General features: G+C 33.7%; 1 protein-coding gene across 1 annotated transcript in view; it reads right to left on the bottom strand.

Annotated features, from left to right (window-relative positions):
* The window catches only part of LOC129216819 (protein FAN-like), a 68752-nt gene extending 58778 nt beyond the window's left edge, over positions 1–9974 (bottom strand). Inside the window, exons 1-9 of the mRNA XM_054851036.1 lie at positions 9943–9974; positions 9239–9337; positions 8125–8203; positions 7700–7755; positions 6053–6143; positions 5834–5902; positions 4492–4536; positions 3110–3162; positions 2074–2206 (exon numbers count right to left, since the gene is read on the bottom strand). Of these exons, the coding sequence (XP_054707011.1) occupies positions 2074–2206; positions 3110–3162; positions 4492–4536; positions 5834–5902; positions 6053–6143; positions 7700–7755; positions 8125–8203; positions 9239–9337; positions 9943–9974 (657 nt within the window). The remainder of the gene's footprint in view (positions 1–2073; positions 2207–3109; positions 3163–4491; positions 4537–5833; positions 5903–6052; positions 6144–7699; positions 7756–8124; positions 8204–9238; positions 9338–9942) is intronic.
* Between the last annotated feature and the right edge of the window lie 6934 nt (positions 9975–16908).

Here is a 16908-nt window from a genome sequence, read left to right as displayed (position 1 = left end):
TCTTAAGGAAGACAAGAGTGCAAAACAAACTGGTAGCTAATATAGAATTAGCAGACCAGACAAGTGACCGAAGCAATGGTTCGGTTCAACTCGAAGATTGAACGCAAGGCAAGGTATATCCAGTAAATTACCACCCATTAGCCAGGGCTTAAGCAGAAATACGTGAAATACACCGCCAGCTCAGTCATTTCCAGCCGAGGACTGCAGTTTCGTGCTTATTAGCACTCATCAGCCCAGCATAGGAATACATGTATTGCACGTATTTCTGCTTTAGCCCTGGCTAATGGGCGGTAATTTACTGAATATAAGCCTTCTCATTATTTGCAGAATGGCATATTGGCCCTGTTACTGAATGGGACTCAAGGGAAGCAGGAATGGGGAATGATGCCAGTGGCAGTTACTAGAGGAGCGGTGGGGGGGGGGGGGGGGCGCCCCCTCCATGACCGTCACTTTCTAAAAACAATAATATATAGAATTGAAGGAATTACTAGCTATCGCTATTAGTTTCAATCAAGTACATTCCACAAATTTGCTTTAAATTAAGTTTAGACAGTTAGTGTAGTCGAGGATGGACAGCGTTACAAACTTTTTCTTTTGAACCTGAGCTCGCCCCTCCCCCCTTTTTTGAACTTTAATAATTTTTATATTTCTATATATGTTTTCCAACCTTTTTCTTCCATGGACTAAACTGTACTGGCATGATGTACTGGCTGCTAAACTGTACTGGCATGATGTACTGGCTGCTAAACTGTACTGGCATTTTGCTATGACTTAGAACAGTGGTTTCCAACTCTGGGGTTGGGCCCACAAAGGGGATATTTAACACTTTAAGGGGGCGATACGTTTGTGAGGGGCGATAGGGGGTGATTGGTATTTAAAATACAGGATAAGGGGGACAATTGATTCCCTGCCCTCCCCCCTACCCTACATGACGGGCTTGAGGGTAGGAATATGACTTTTACGGTTTTCAACCACCACCCCCTTGAATAGATTGTAAATCCGCCCCTGAATTATGCACTTCACACCATAAGTCATGTGGTCTACCGATTGGTGCAGCAATCTCTTACTTTTTCCAGTAACAAGTGCAGTAAAATTTTCTGTACTGTAAACACTACATTTTGCAGTAATATTTATTTTTAAATGTTTCTGAACTTTTATCACAGTAGGGAAGAAGTTTTTAAAGGAAATGATTCAACTGGCAACTATTATAGTTGCTATGCTAAGCATCTTGCTTCCTACGCATTCCCTGGATCTTGTTTTGATCATGGATTGACAAACTAAATAGCAAAATGAAATATTTAATTGTCTGCTAGTGCCTGTGCTTACATTGCCCAAACGAACCTATTAACACATACAGTCAAAAAAATAAATAAATAAATAAATAAATAAAATAAAATAAAAAAAATGGAGCAAAATGGGGAGTAGGGCTTCAAGCCATTTTTCATTTGAGTTTGTTCTTTTCTACTTAAAATTTAAGCAATTTGCTGAAAAGCGATCAAAATTTTTTTCACTTAAACTTTTTATACCATTTGAAAGCTGCGATTTTTCTGCAGAAGTTGATGCATTTTTGAAGCTTTCAAAATAATTTCAACAGAAATAACAGTATTGTTTTTAGCAAATTTTCAATACTTTGCTCCATTTCACTTTTTTTAAAAAAATATCTTTAACGGTTTTTAGTCATCAGAACACATTTGTCTTGACTCTTTTTTTAAAAAAAATCTTGCAGATAATTAATAAATGCAAGGTTTTTCTTTTCTTTTTTCACTTGTTAAGATTTTCAAAGAATACATTTCATTAAAATTAATCTTATTTTGGCGGAATTTTGAACAATAATTAAATTGCTGCAAAAGAACTTTTGGGCGTAGTTTAACTGGTCAGGTCACTTTAGACAGCTACAGTTAAATACAATTAGAAGGATGGAACAGAAGAATTCTTTTAAATTTTAACTAGGGTTGACATTTTTGCAGGAACCACATTTGCACTAAATTACAAAGAAATGACTCAAAGTGGATGGAGTAAATAGAGAGATGTAATTGGCCCAGATACATTCTAGAAAAGAGAAAGACAACTCACAGGTTCCGCATTGTTGTAGGGTTGGAAGTATAGGCGGCTCGTTGTCAGCAGCAGTCTCCCTGGATTGACGACCAAGGGGGTGATTTTGTTGCTGGTCGTCTCCAGTAGGATTGTCTCATGCAGATCTTCTAACCTAAGCATAAATTGCACACAAGTGATATCTTAAAACATGACTTAAAATCTTGACATACGTTAGTAGTTAAAGATATGAAACATAATACTACAAATGGCTAGAACTAGATGATTACAAAGCATGAAGATGTTCTGGAAAAAGCTCATTTTTAGAAATTGAAGTATTTTTGCTTTTCTTACACAAAGGGAGGCTAAGAAACACAGACTTATTTAAAAAAAGATTCCAAATAGTGTAACTTAAGAAACATATTAACCCTGAAATCCATCATGTTGCCATTTGGCAATATACCCAATTTACTTTTCTAAAACAGTATGAGAACAAATTGAAATGCTAAAGTTGCCAATAACCAAGAAAATACTCACTGAAGATGCTATTAAATCAATTTTAAACTTGTAAATGCACCAATCTGATGGAAAACAAAAACAGATCTCTTGTTTCAGCCTTTGCAAATCTAGGATCCCCCCCCCCCTTTTTTTTGCTTTGGTGCACGTGAAAATGTTGACTTTTAATTCTATGACGATCCAAGTTTTACAACTACTTCAATAGCAGGGCATTTTAATAGTTTTTATCCATGGTTTGAGACACATTACAGAAAAATATTTGTTGTTTTTTCAGATAAAGCCCAATGTTGCCGAGTTGTTTAACTACAAACCACACCTGAATTAAACTTTATGAATTAATTTTTTAAAGTACCTTTCTCGTGACTTGAACAGAAGTTTAAAGTCAAGGAACATATTTTAAACAGTTTTAAAAAAACAATCATGCCTTTAAGGGTTAACCAGTGTCTATATGGCATTAATACTTGACAAAAGTTTTCATTAAGTAGTCAGTCTAAATCATACTGGATATTAACACAATAGCATATAATGTTATCAAATAAACTTCCAAGAAAGAAAAACTTACCAACTAGTGTCAAACTTGACGCTACCTTGTCGACAATTCACTATTGCTGAAATCTGAAATAAACAGAATTATAAGTTTGAAGTTAAGTTTGATTTTACAAGTGCATCAGACTCAAATGCTTCTTCCATCCCCTCCCCCCATTTAAATAATTTTCAATGAAATTTTCCCTACAAGTTCATTAAACAAATATTATTAACAATGTGTTTGCAAAAAGTTGATTTTATCCCCCCCCCCCCCATATAGTGTGCTTGTATGTCAAATTTTTTTTATCACAGTTGTGTTATTCTGTACCATATCTAATAGTACTACAGTCGGATCCTGACTTACGCGAGGGATGCGTTCCAAGACTCCTTGCGCAAGTCGGAATTTCGCGTTGTGGAACAATGTATGTTTAGAAATATTTTATAAGCATACCCATTTATTTCGGACATGTGTTAACACCCCTCAAAAACATTTCTTAACTATATATTACTGTATGTTTTATAAAGAACTAACTTTTTACTGTATTTTAGAAAAAGCGTTACTATTTAACATGATTATTCTGTTATGAAGCACAAAATCAATGATCAATAAGATACATGAACTTAAACAGTAGAGTACTTACAGAAAGAACATTACTGCATTATAATATCACTGAACAGTAGATATCTTAGTTTTAATTATAATTTTAAAAAATATGAAGTTTATGCAGTGTGGGAACACCACTATTTTCGGCTTGGCTTCCATTTTCATAATGTTTGTATTTTGCTCAGACACAACTCTGCGAGCTTCATTATTAAAACTAAGTTCTGAACATTTGCAGATTTCCTTTTCTTCAACTTTAATTGTACGTATCGAAGATTAACTCATACCTAATTGTCGTGCTACCTTCGAGGCACTTTATCATTCAGCATCGAGAATCTTTACCTTTTCTTGCATTGTCAGAAACTTTCTGTTTTTCTTTCCACTCTTGAAAACTTTTGATGAAAATCCTCGTTTGTGAATCATTTTGTTTTATCAATGTTCATAAGAAGGGAAAAAAAATTGTTAAGAATCGGAGCGGTAATTTGTATAAACTAAAGCAAAGCGTTGTTTAGACTAATAGTGTGTGAACTTCCACTGTCAATATGCTAAAGGGATGAAAGTCCATTCACGAAACCAATATTTAGTGTCAACGAAGAAAATTCTAATGCTCCGCCGCTACTTTCCAAAAAATTTCATGTTGCAAGCGAGTAATTTGCGTCAGCAATAACAAAATCATTACTTATGAAAAACTCGCGTTATAGCCATTTCGCGCAAGTCAGATCGCGTTGTAGCATGATCCGACTGTATACTCTTTTTCTTACTCAGTACTAAAAAAAGTTTCTAAAAACCAAAACAAATTGTTAAAAAAAGAAACTTACCATGACGGCTTGGTCGGCACTGGGCAACATGGAAGCACGCTTTAACTGAAAAACGTAAGAAACACAGCGTTTATTTGAGCCACATGACAAGATAAAGAACTAATTATAAGGAATTTCAATATTTAAGCTGGCACAATATTTTGCTTCCAACTTTTTGCACTTCCGAGCTATAAGAGACACAATAAATATTTATTGCATTCCTGAAGTGCAAAGCCATACTTCATTCTAGCATTTATATGCTTAAGTTTTAAACACATAAAATGTCAACTTTAACTAATAGATGTAGAGACTTGTACAGTGGACCCTCGTTTCAGGCGGTTTCGATTATACGCGGTTTAAGATTTGACACCTTTATTTTATTTTATGCGGATGAGTTTTGGTTTCACGCGAATGCGGCAATGCAAACTGATAAAATTTACCCCTCTTTCAAAATTCAAACTCCTAAATATTGCAGGCTATATTTAGGATTTACTTTACTGCATTTTGGGGTGCTAATAGTCGAGCTTGGGCCACTGGAGACAGTTTACGCGATTGGTTCCAGAGCTCTTTCCAGAAGTAAAAAGTTATAAAACTCATACAGTTCAGAGCTCACTGGAAGAAGAGCTTTCAGGAGTGACAAAGGAGGCCAAAACCAACAAGGATACCGACATTGGTGGACTCACAACCAATAACGTTCACATTGAAAATTTTGAGCCATTCCTAGACAATAGAAATGATCTTTCTGATTTGTTAGTGAAGGAAGATTCTATCATGGAAATGACGCAAGTGATCACGTATGCGTTAATGCTCTGCAAAGAACTACAGAGAAAAATTCTTAATGCCTGCCAAAAGACTTATTGCCAGCTCCTCTTTATAAACAGAAGACGAAACTAGTTTATGTTTTTTTTACGCATGTTGTGCATAAAAATTGATATAAGTACACATTAAACTTATTATGTAAATTAGTCATCACTAGAATGAAGAATTTTTTTTTGTCTATGGAACATAACCCCTATTTTAACTACCGTTTGGAGTTAATTTACACGGTTTTGATTTATGTGGCATTTTCGTGGAACGTAAATCCCGCGTAAAACAAGGGTCAAGACCCAAGACAGGATCCTCTCTCCTGTAAACCTTATAAAATTTGTACTGCTCCATTTTGGAGCAGGGGGTAGGGTCACTCGTCAACCATGTATTTTTTAACAATGGAACCTGAATTCTGGAGTAACAAAAATATTGACGCCATGTAAAGGGATAAGCACGGCAAACTTGCAACCATGCAATGTGGCCATGGAAAAAAATCTTCAGTTGGAAACAAAATAGCGTTTTAAGTCAGCTTGATTTACAAAACCTCTAGTCTTACTTGTGATATTCGTGCGACACACGCAGAAGCTGTGACATATTGCAAGGCAAAACGGAATCGGCTCTTTTCCTGAAATGAAAGGAGAACATAAATAAATTGCAAAGCATAGTGTATGATAGCGGACCCAGATAACATTCGGCCCTTAAAAGCCCATTTTGATGGTGAGGTTTCAGAGAATAATGATACATTTAGACTCTCACAGAAGAGGATTCAACTTACTCTCCGGAAAGTGTAAGGAGCAATGATGTTGCCCTCCAGCATTTCAATCACTTGATCACATTCAACGCAGATGACGTTGCCCTTGTCAATCCTGGAACAGAATTTCATAGTGAACTAGCTGACCCAGCAAACAAAGTTCTGCCATATAAATATTTTCTAGTGAATATTTTAGTTGTTACTTAAAAAATAATGAATGTTTTGTTAGTATGTGGGGATGAAATCTTTGACAGAAAGAGGAATGGAGCGCGTAGACGATGATCATCGATAAAAACCAAAAAAAAAAAAAACCACTAACCATTCATTTTCTTAATACACACACACACAAATAGACAAAATTTTTCTATCGTTCAAAATTTGGCACACACTGTCCTGAACAGCCGCTCCCACGCTCGTCCAAGGTCGCCTCTCACTCCCCTCTTGACCCCTGACCCCTGACCGGATGTGGGGGGGTTCTTTTCGAGTGGGGTTGGTGGGAACCCCGTGACTGGACGAAAGGGAGAGATGCGGAGAACGGGACGAGAGAAGGAAGGATGCAATAGAGCTCCGGAGATGTCTTGTCTCTCGTTGACTTTCTTGGACATTTTTTTTTGAACAATCGTACTATACCAGACGTAAATATATGTGAATTGTGATGTGTCCCTTTTTCCTATTTCAATAAAAAAACTTGGGACTAAAGTGCTGATTCTCACTTACATATCGGAGCGGCAAACCATCCCAAAAATATGGAAACTTACCCAACGCGGTGCTCTGAATAAAACGATTATACGAAAGAGAAATTCGCGACACACACTGCTTTGAGATACAAAACAAAAGCAGAGTAAAATGTCAAAATGATGTGATGCTCACAACGGCAAAAACACCGGAAAACCTTTAAAGACTTGACATTTTTCTTGTTGATGTCTTTTGTTTGTCTACAAATAAAATGTCTGTAATTAATTTTAGCAAGGCATTTACAATGATTTTCAACAATGGTTTTTACAATGATTTTCAAAAAAAAAAAAAGGGTCTGGATAGGGACACCCTGATTACCTAGCGATATGAAATATACTTTACAACCTATTCTCATACCTACCAAATACATATAAAAAATTTCATAAAAATCGGTGGAGCCATTTGGGAGGGGTTTAAACACTAACACTGTGATAGATTTTTACATATTACATGAATCGCCAGAGCTTCCACGTAACGACACTGAATGTTGCTCATGGGGTGAAGTGCACCACAGACATCCATAACTTATTTTTGTCATAAAATTAGACTGCCATTACAATTTCTGCTCTCTGAAAGAAATTGGATAGACACCGAGGAGCCTTAATGAGGCCCAGTGTCTTAGTGGAAGAGTTTTGCGCTTACTACTCGAAAACACAAGTAGGAATTTTTTAATACATGTGACACATCAAATGCTTGGAAATAAAATGTAAACCATTAGGGGAAGAGCAAAACATGGCGAATATAAAATAAAAAAAAAATCAATACACAAAAATGAATATTTATCATAAAATATTTTACAAAATTTCATGAAACCTCAATTATTGATATAAAAATATTTTTCTTAATAGCCATTATGAACAAAAAAAACTTAATAGAGGTGTTTCTATTTAAGAAAATGATTTGTTAGGACACTGGCGTTGTAGAAAAAGAACATACTTGGACATCAGGGAACCTTGCCACCTCTCAATAGTCTGACAGTCTCGAAGAGGAAACTACAAGCAAAAGACAAAATTATACATAAAGTATTTTCATTTTTTATAATTAAATATTAAAATTTTATCAAACTTGTAACGCGTATGACAGTTCCAGTCTTCAGTTGACACACACATTACAAGTTTTATAAATTTTTAAAGAGTTATAAAAAGCTGAGAATAATTATATTGCGTATGTAATTGTTTTATAAAAAGGATGCAAAATAAGACAAAATGCTTGATTTTTTGATGCAGAGCTAATAAAAAAGAATTTAAAAAGAAAAAATAGCATGCAAATGTGACACACGTTATGGGTGAAATTGTCCAAAATATGTTTTATGCAACAGCTACTCAAAATGTAGGCAGAAAATATGACAAAGATTTGATTACCTTAAGGATGGGTTGCAGTACATCTTTAGGATCAAAAAGGATAGATTTGGAGCAAACTTTCAGCCTCCCTTTTGAAGATCTGCACAATGAAAAGAGAATTATTTTTTTATTAATGAAAAAAAAAAGTCAAAGACTGCAACAAGAGTTACCAAGTTCTCATATAGCATAAAGTTTTTTTTCTTTTGCTCTTTTTTTTTTCTAATAGGTCTGCATTAGAGGCTTTACCTTTTGCAGACCTAGTGTAGTCTCTTGATATAGCATCCATTCTTTTATGTAGTACTGCATTCCGCTATTGGTGGATGCTATTACTACAAAAATTTTGACGTCCAGTTTCCCCATCAAGTAGAGGCACCTGGGCTCTCTTCAATGTGAAACTGCTATAAGTTTGCTAAAGAGTAGGTACTCAAAACCAAATAAGCACTTAAAAGATTTTTTACATGTCATATAATCATAATTAGAACCATTTCAAATGTTTTAAGAACAAATAACTTACTACCACATCAAAACAAATAAGTAAAATATAATTGAAAATGTGAAAAAAAAAATCATTATGGTAACACAATATGAGTTGGGTGCTTTGCGGCACTCTCATATGGGAATCTGTCCTGAATTTTGTAATCTGACATTTATAGAGTCTCTTGTGCATAATCACAGAAAGTCCTACTTATGAATACTTCATCAAAACTTAGAAAATTGATAGGGGGGGGGATTAAAATGAAAAGAAAATTAAATTGTGGGCAAAAAGGAATGTTATCTTTGTACCTGAGACAATTGCCTTCCCCTTTACCATCAGTCAATACATCAAAAAATGTTTAGGCTATACCTTGACAGAGTTTTACGCCATGTATAAGGCTTCCAGATAGCAAAATTGTCTTTTAAGTCCATAAAAACTTAACTTATAAGGTAAAAAGGAAGGCAGCTGCAGTTTTGAAGATTGAAACTTTCAGATTAAAATCCATATATCTGCAACACTGTTCAAATAAATAATGGCACCTACAAATTAAACTCAAGAAATTATGGTGTGGAATAATTTCAACTCACCTGTTAACATTTAACACATCCCACTACCAGTCACGTAAAAAGATGTTTTCCGCAAAATCTGTGATTGACTTACCTGGCATGAGCATCATTTTCGCCATCAGCTCCTCGATAGCAGACACAACCGTAGTCTTCGAAGTAAATCTCTCCAGGCTCCAGCAGAAGTAAGGAAAATCTGAAACAGCAAGAGGACAATCCCAGACTCAGATAATATAAGCAGTATGCTATTGTCCTTAAGCTAGGGCTACAGTATAACAACATTAACTCCACCACTGCGTCAGGATTTTAGAGAAAGAAAGAAAGGAAGAAGAGTTCTTTTCAAGAAAGAAGAAAATTTTAGAAATTTCAGTTTCTAAATTTCAGGGTTGCCAGATATTTGTAGACACTGCCAATTGCATTAAATAATTTTCTACTGTCACCAAGGTAGAAAGCAAACAAGTTTCCAAACCAAGTGATGTTTTGCTTGGGGGCACCCCTATATGCACAGTTGAAAAGCAGGGAGCTACATGTAGTTATGATGCAAAGCATTTTACATTTCGTCTTGAATGAAAATGAATCAGAGTGAGGTAAACACACACCAGTTGGAGCAGTAAATGATGAATATAACAATTTTTTTTCAAATAAATGAGCCACTAGAAGAGTAATAATAATCTAAAACAAATAAGACAGCAAAAATGACAAATGAGGAACTAAAAGTCAATATAATTTTTGCCACGTAATGGTACATTGGAAGCGTTTATCTACCTTAATTTAAGAGTAAAGTTCGTTGCAAATACTTACCTTTCCTTACTATTGGTTTTCGGAAAAGCCATGCAATAAGAAGCATGTAATATCGCTTAAAATCGTGAACTTAAAAGTTAAAACATATTAAAATATTGAGCTTTTTCATTGCTCGAATTACAACTTTATAATAAAAATCTGGAAAGTTCTGGATAAATAATAGATGCTCTAAAATTTTAAGCAGATGCCTTTAGGAAAAATAAAATCATTTGTTCCTTAGTCATACTTCCATGGAGAGAAGTTTACTCAACTTTATTTACAAATATTAAAATCTACCGGTTACAGGCAAAATCTTCTCTTGACAGCTGAAACGCCCTAAATGGTTGCGTTCGACGAGCACGACCGGAAGCGACCGGTTAGTTAATCACGTGACAGCTAATGATCACGTGCTCCAATCGACTGCTTAGAATGGTAACCGCTGTGGTAACCGGCTGATCATAGAACGCTTCGGTTAGTAACCAGTTACTTATCAGTCGACCGGTGAGTTTCGTCGAACGCAACCAATGTTTTTGCAAGATTAGAGCTTTAATTTACTGCATACTTAATAGCTCAAGAGCTTTCATGTATGAAATCTTAATTTTAAAAGAGATAACGGTGGGATTAGTTTGCTCGAGTGCATTTGAAAGTAATTTTTTTTGTGTTATTTTTGTCAGCTTAACCTTCTCGAATGCAAAAAAAATCCTTTTGCGACCGTAACTGAATCTGATAGGAAACCATGGAAACGAGCTTCTGTGTTGTTTGTGGATTTCATCTTTCTGAGTTATCAGTATGATATTATAACGCACAGTTGTTATTTCCTACTAATATAGAAATTGTATTTTTTTATAAGCTGAAGACATTTTGTAGCAAGAATATTTTTGAAGAAGTTGATTGCTTCCGGTATAGCATCCGTCAAAATGAGTCGTTTTGTGAGACGTTGCGACTGAATTTCAAGCGATAATGACGCCAACTGCGGCTAATCATGTAAGTGAATTTCTTGTGAATATTATTTGAGTAGTTGAGAAACAGTCTTAATATTAAACGTTGCTGATGCCAATTTTGTGTATAGTCAAAATTAAGTGTATTTCATTATCATTGTGATTAATAGACCAGACACCCAGCCAAAAATGTTGGCCTAATGTAACATTTGCCCCATGTATTTCTTTTTAATGTAATAAGATCGTGGTATTTTTTCGTTTTCTTTTTCAAAAAATTTCAGGTTGCCAAAAGATTAATTTTCATAATTTCATATGTGTGTTGTCATTGTGTATAAATATTAAATAATATTTGCAGCATTTGGTTTGTATTGCCCTCTAGAAATAGAGTTATACTAACTAAAGATTGTTTTACAAGCTGAATAACATGATCACCTGCGATCATTACTTGAGGGAACAAAAATGTTGGATGAAAACTAGAACCTAGATTTAACAATTAGCTATTTTGCTGTTTTTGCCTTGACCATATTAATAGCTTGGAGAAGGTAAAAAATCAAAATTTTTGTTGCCTTCAATAATAAGAAAAATGAGTAATTAGTTTTGATTGACAGCAAAGCAATCCTGAGTCGGATTATGGCGACTTGGACTTGGTCAGACTGGGTTAAGCAATACAAAGCTTTTGATGTTGCTTAATAAAGTTGGTGGATTATTTCACATTTTAATGGAACTTTTTTCATTGATTTATTTTTTTGAAATAATTTTTGCATTTGTGGGAAACTTAAACTGTCTGTGACACCATAATTTTCGAAAACTCTCCATAGCTGTATTACTGTGACTTTGCCCTTGGTGCTTTTTTCCTTTTGTTTTGACTGAGAAAAAGTACTCTTAATTTTACTATTTAGTATTAGATGTATTTTGCCTGAAATGTGTCAGTTTTATTCTGCATCTGTTCAGAAACTCTTGCTACTCCTGTTCAATGCGGTGTTTCTTTATTCATGGTTAATTAAGCTAAAAATGATTGGTTAAAAGCTACATAAATCCCAAACTTGAAAAGACTGCTTCAGTAACCGTTGGCAAAAATTGCAATTTTGTTTTGAACAAAAAAAACGACACGCACACAAAACTAAACTATGTTTTCAGGTGTTTTAAATAAAACTTGAAAGCAAAATTCCACCAAAAACAGGGTTATATTATTAGAAAAATTTCTGAAAACGGGCAGTTGGGGCACATTGGTCTGCTTTTCTACTTTTCAGTTTTTATTTCATCAAAACATTTAATGAGCAGTTGGTTAAATACAATTCGTTTCACTATAAATTTCTCATTATCCCCGTTTTTTTTTAAATGGGAAATCAATTAACATTTCTTTTTTTTTCCTAAAAGGAACCTTGTAAAGTGAACCATGTGTCCTATGTCCATGGTACGTTGGTACGCCTTATGGGGCTGGTTGAACCACATTACGCAAACAACTTATGTTGCAATTTTAATGATAAATACTATCCAATATTGTGATTAATTTATTTTCTTTTGTGCATAGAAATGAAAAACATATAGTTTAAAGATCAATAACCAGGGTTGGCAAGGTTTTGGACACTACGGCAAAAACCCAGGTTTTTACCGTCCTGTCTGACACCCTAGTGTCCAAAACTATACTTTTAGAAAAATTGTATTCTGTGAGAAAACATCAGAAACAGAATAAAATATACAAAAGTAATGTTTTATGTTGAACATTTTTTCAATGGAGAACATTCAACTTATTTATGCAGCTGATTTTAATCAAGTTACACAGAAGTTAAATTCATGATTAAAATTTCAATTTGTATGCATTAGTTTATTATAATTATTTATTATTATTATTATTTTATTTTATTTTTATTTATTTATTTATTTATTTATTTTTTTTGACAGTAGTAACCAAATTTCCCTATGTTTATGCATGTGTGCAAAGGAAAGCGGGGTTGGCAAGGTTTTTACCATCCTGTCTACAACCCTTGTGTCCGAAAGTGTCCAAAACTATTTTTTGAGAAAATATCAAAAACAGAACAAAATGTGTCAAAATTATTTTTTTTGACCATTTAATATATTTATTCAATGTGAATATTCAAGTATAAATATCATGTAACTTATTTTTTTTCTGCTGATTTTAATCTAGTTGCATATAAATTAAATGCTTCATTAAAAATTTCAATTTCTATGCAGGAGTTTTTTTCCCCCCTCCATAAACCAATTTTTTTGACATTTATGCATGTGGTATGCAAAGCAAAAGAAAGTGTTTAAAAAATATAGTGCAATAATTGACTTTAATGCAATAAATTCCAATTTTTTGTAGTTACAGAATGTATTATGCTAAAAAAATAAACTAAAAAAAGAATAGCGACAAGTTTTATAATATAAATGTTCGATCATCGATTTCTTGTTCTTTAATCTATGATTTAAAAAATAATTTTCGTTAAAACATGTAAAACTTATTTGCAAAAACCATTTTAAAAATTAAGCTTTTTCTTTGCACCTAAATATTGCACATTTAATAACATTCCTTTGAGTCATAAATGGAACTGAAATTAGTTGTCTTGATAGTGTTGTGAATTTCCTCTCATAACGTTTCAAATGATTTTGAAAATGGCATTTTCAAAATGCCCCTTCCCTTTACTTCTATCCTTTCTCTAAATATCTCCAGAGACAGCCAAAAATTGCGTTTTCGGGACTTTGGATATCTCTCTTCCTTTCAAAGCAATCAATTTATCACAAAGTGTCACACTTCAGCATACCCCTCGCCCCCTCTTCCCTTCACCCCCCCTCACAAGTCACTACTTTTTTTTCATATGCATATTCTTATTTAAAAAATATGCGATGTCACACTTCTTGTCACCCCCCTTTCTTCTCCTTCTCACAAACTGTCACAGCCCCCCCCCCCTAGGGTGCATCATACGCCCCATCATTTTTTTTTTCGTTTACAAATGCTTTGTCCCTAAGCTACTTTTATTCTACATACAAAATTAATAATTTGTGTGAAATTTTTCCCATTTTGAACAAAATCTATGTGTGCCACCTGACAATTGAAAGTTATGAAAACTCAGAAAAATAACACACTAAGCAATTTTTTACATTTATTTAATTATTGAAAGAATTATTTGATTTATTGAAGCCAATTTATTCTGTATTTCATAATATTACTTTATTAAATATTAGAGTTTGGCTTAAAAGTTTGTTTTTAATCATTTTTTTTAATCAATTTTCCTCTTTTTGCGAAGATTTGGCAGTTGTTTTCGATCATGCTCAACTACTTGTAATATATTCTGGTAAGGATCTTCAGTTTTGACTGCCATTAAAAAGTCATTGGTCAGCTTTATTCCTCACTCAGCACAATCGTTTACTACATTTATTCCTTTCAAATTTGTTTTTGAAGTCTGATATGAAATACAATTTGGCCACTGTTTAACATCTTCCACCATGAATTCTGAATCTAACTTCAAAATTAAAAATAAAAACCAGGAATCAATGCCAACAAAATCAGACAGTGTTGAAGAAAAATGAATTTCTGTTGGAAACTGTGGTTTTCCAAATCCCATACCAAATCTGTGTTTTGGATTAGAAAGATTAGCTGGTCTAATGGCTAATATACTGTCAGCAAGAGCACGTCGGTCTGCTTCAGGCACTTTATCACTCCATAGTGCTAGAGGTACAGTTTCTTCTGTCAGATACCAAAGGTGATTTTAAAAATATTAATTGCACTTCCAGAAATTTCCGAATTAATAATACTATATTTTATAAGTAAAATAAAGAATTGCAAGTCATTCCATGGTGCATCGAAGACAGAAGTGCACATCATCCACCATGAACTATATACCAAAGTGACAAAATTAACAAAATTTTAAAACTTGTTGATGTGTAGTTATTGTTCCAGTTGGTGGTTCTTGGATTTGATGTTGAAATAAGCAAATTTTGATTAAATAAATTAATTTTGCCATCTGCTTTATATAAAGCTCCTAGACATTTAAAGTCTGCTGCAGTTATCTCATTTGGATCGTTTACTGAGAATAAAAGACAAAGTTAAACAAATGCTAAGTAGTCACCTCTGCAAAACACAACATTTGATTTAGCTAATTTGATAACATTGTTTTTGCACTCGTGTGCTGGCGTCATTTCAAACGTGTTGCTAATGATATAACATCAGGTCGTTTTATAATATCATGTGGAATAAAAGCATATGTACCAGTTCGTACTGTACGATGATGATTTCTGGTATTATGAGCATTATAAATCTGATCTCTCGGATCTGTCTCATCACTTGTATCACTTACATCACTATTTTAATCTCTTTCAATTTCATCAATAATAGATGAATTAAAACTTGTATTGAAGTTCCTTGTTTCCTTGGCTATTTTTTCACAAAATGCTGCTTTTGATATTTCGCGCATTTCCTGACACTTAATGTTTCAGTGTAATATTTTATCGTGTGAGCTAAAGGTTGCTAGATGATCACTTTTCATAGATTGAAGAAAAGCTAAATCTTCTGGATTTTTTATAAGGCATTCTACATTTTTAGGCCATAATGAAAATGTTTTAGCTAATTCTTCTTCCATTTTCTTTACTTTATTAATGGAATTTGTTGTCTTTCTTCTTTGAAGAGGAATTGCTTTTAGTTTTGTGTTGTCTTCACGAAGTTTCAGTATTTTCTCACAGGATTTACTTTCAGTAATCATTGGAATGTTTGCTTTTGCATAGAAATCAGATATTTTTGACAAGGCAAGTTTTGAAGACTCCCATTTGGTAAGATTCTGATCGGCATCTTTCTCAATAAATTAACACATCAAGCAGCGAAGCACTTGCAAGCTAGTGGGTGAACGTGAGCCCTTAAATTCCGAGTCCTCTTGAGTTATTCCAAGTCCAAATAAAATTGAAGATTGTCTGGTTTTGACTTTTACCTTTTGTACAGATGAACAAGGCTTTGTTTGTGGAGAAAATGTCACTGATTCAACAGCAGCTGATTTACTCATGTTTATTGAAAAATTTCACAATATGTTACTTTCGAAAATTCATGGACCTTATGAATTAAAATAGTATAGATCAACTTATTTAAGTGGTGTTTACAACACATTTGCATAGAATAACAAGAAGAAAACTTAAAAAACTGGCATTAGCAGTTGAGTGATAGAAGAAAATGGTAGAAAGTTGAAAACAAATAGTGAACCTAAACTAACAGTTACAAAAGATGTTATGGAAAGTTACTGTAAAAATGTTAACAGTTGAAGTTAACACAGGTAAAATGTAAATGAAATAATTTAAAAATTATTTCTCAGTATTGCACTTTGAGTCACTTTTGATGTTATAATTGTTCATTTATCTTAAAAAAGAAACTTTTTGCTTGAGGAGGAATACCTAAATCAATTTTGATTTTCATAAAAATTCACAGGAATACTATCTAGTGGTATGAGAACATTTTTAAATTAGGGACAAAACAATTTTAGACTAGTCGGGCAAATGATGCACCCTACCCCCCCCCCCCCCCTCATCCCACATCACCCCTAAGCGTAATATCATTTGTGGACAGATCCAAAGAGGTCATTAGAATTCAAGACGAAAATTCTTCCAAATAGTAGTTGCCAGTATACTCAAATATTAAGAGGTTCAGGATATTGCTAAATATGAGTTTTGTGCTCCCCCCCCCCTTCTTTTCACCATTCATTTGTCCTCTAAATTCGACATTGAACGTGTGCCATAGATTAAAGCGGGGAGTAGATGGTAAATTTAAATTAATTACTCTAAAAATGTTACCTTTGTAACAGTAAAAAAGTTTTTTTGAGGCAAAGATATTTTCAAAGATACTTATTGTATAATATATGGGCTGTTTTTTTTATCGTGTTTTTTTTTTTTTTTTTGAAACAACCGTTGAACTAATTTTTGAGGATTTTTTCCCGATTTCCACCATGTGAAATATGCTTGTGGAAGTTTTAAAGCATCTCTGCTTACGCCAAAAGTTTTTGCGAATGCAACACTTCAGACAAGGTTTCACAATGATTTTTTTTTTTTTAATTCAAAGGAAGAAAACATTTTG

This window comes from Uloborus diversus, chromosome 2 (genome assembly GCF_026930045.1).
Source record: "Uloborus diversus isolate 005 chromosome 2, Udiv.v.3.1, whole genome shotgun sequence".
NCBI lineage: Eukaryota > Metazoa > Arthropoda > Arachnida > Araneae > Uloboridae > Uloborus > Uloborus diversus.
The sequence above is the reverse complement of the archived record's forward strand: the minus strand, read 5'-3'. Positions and strand labels throughout refer to the sequence as shown.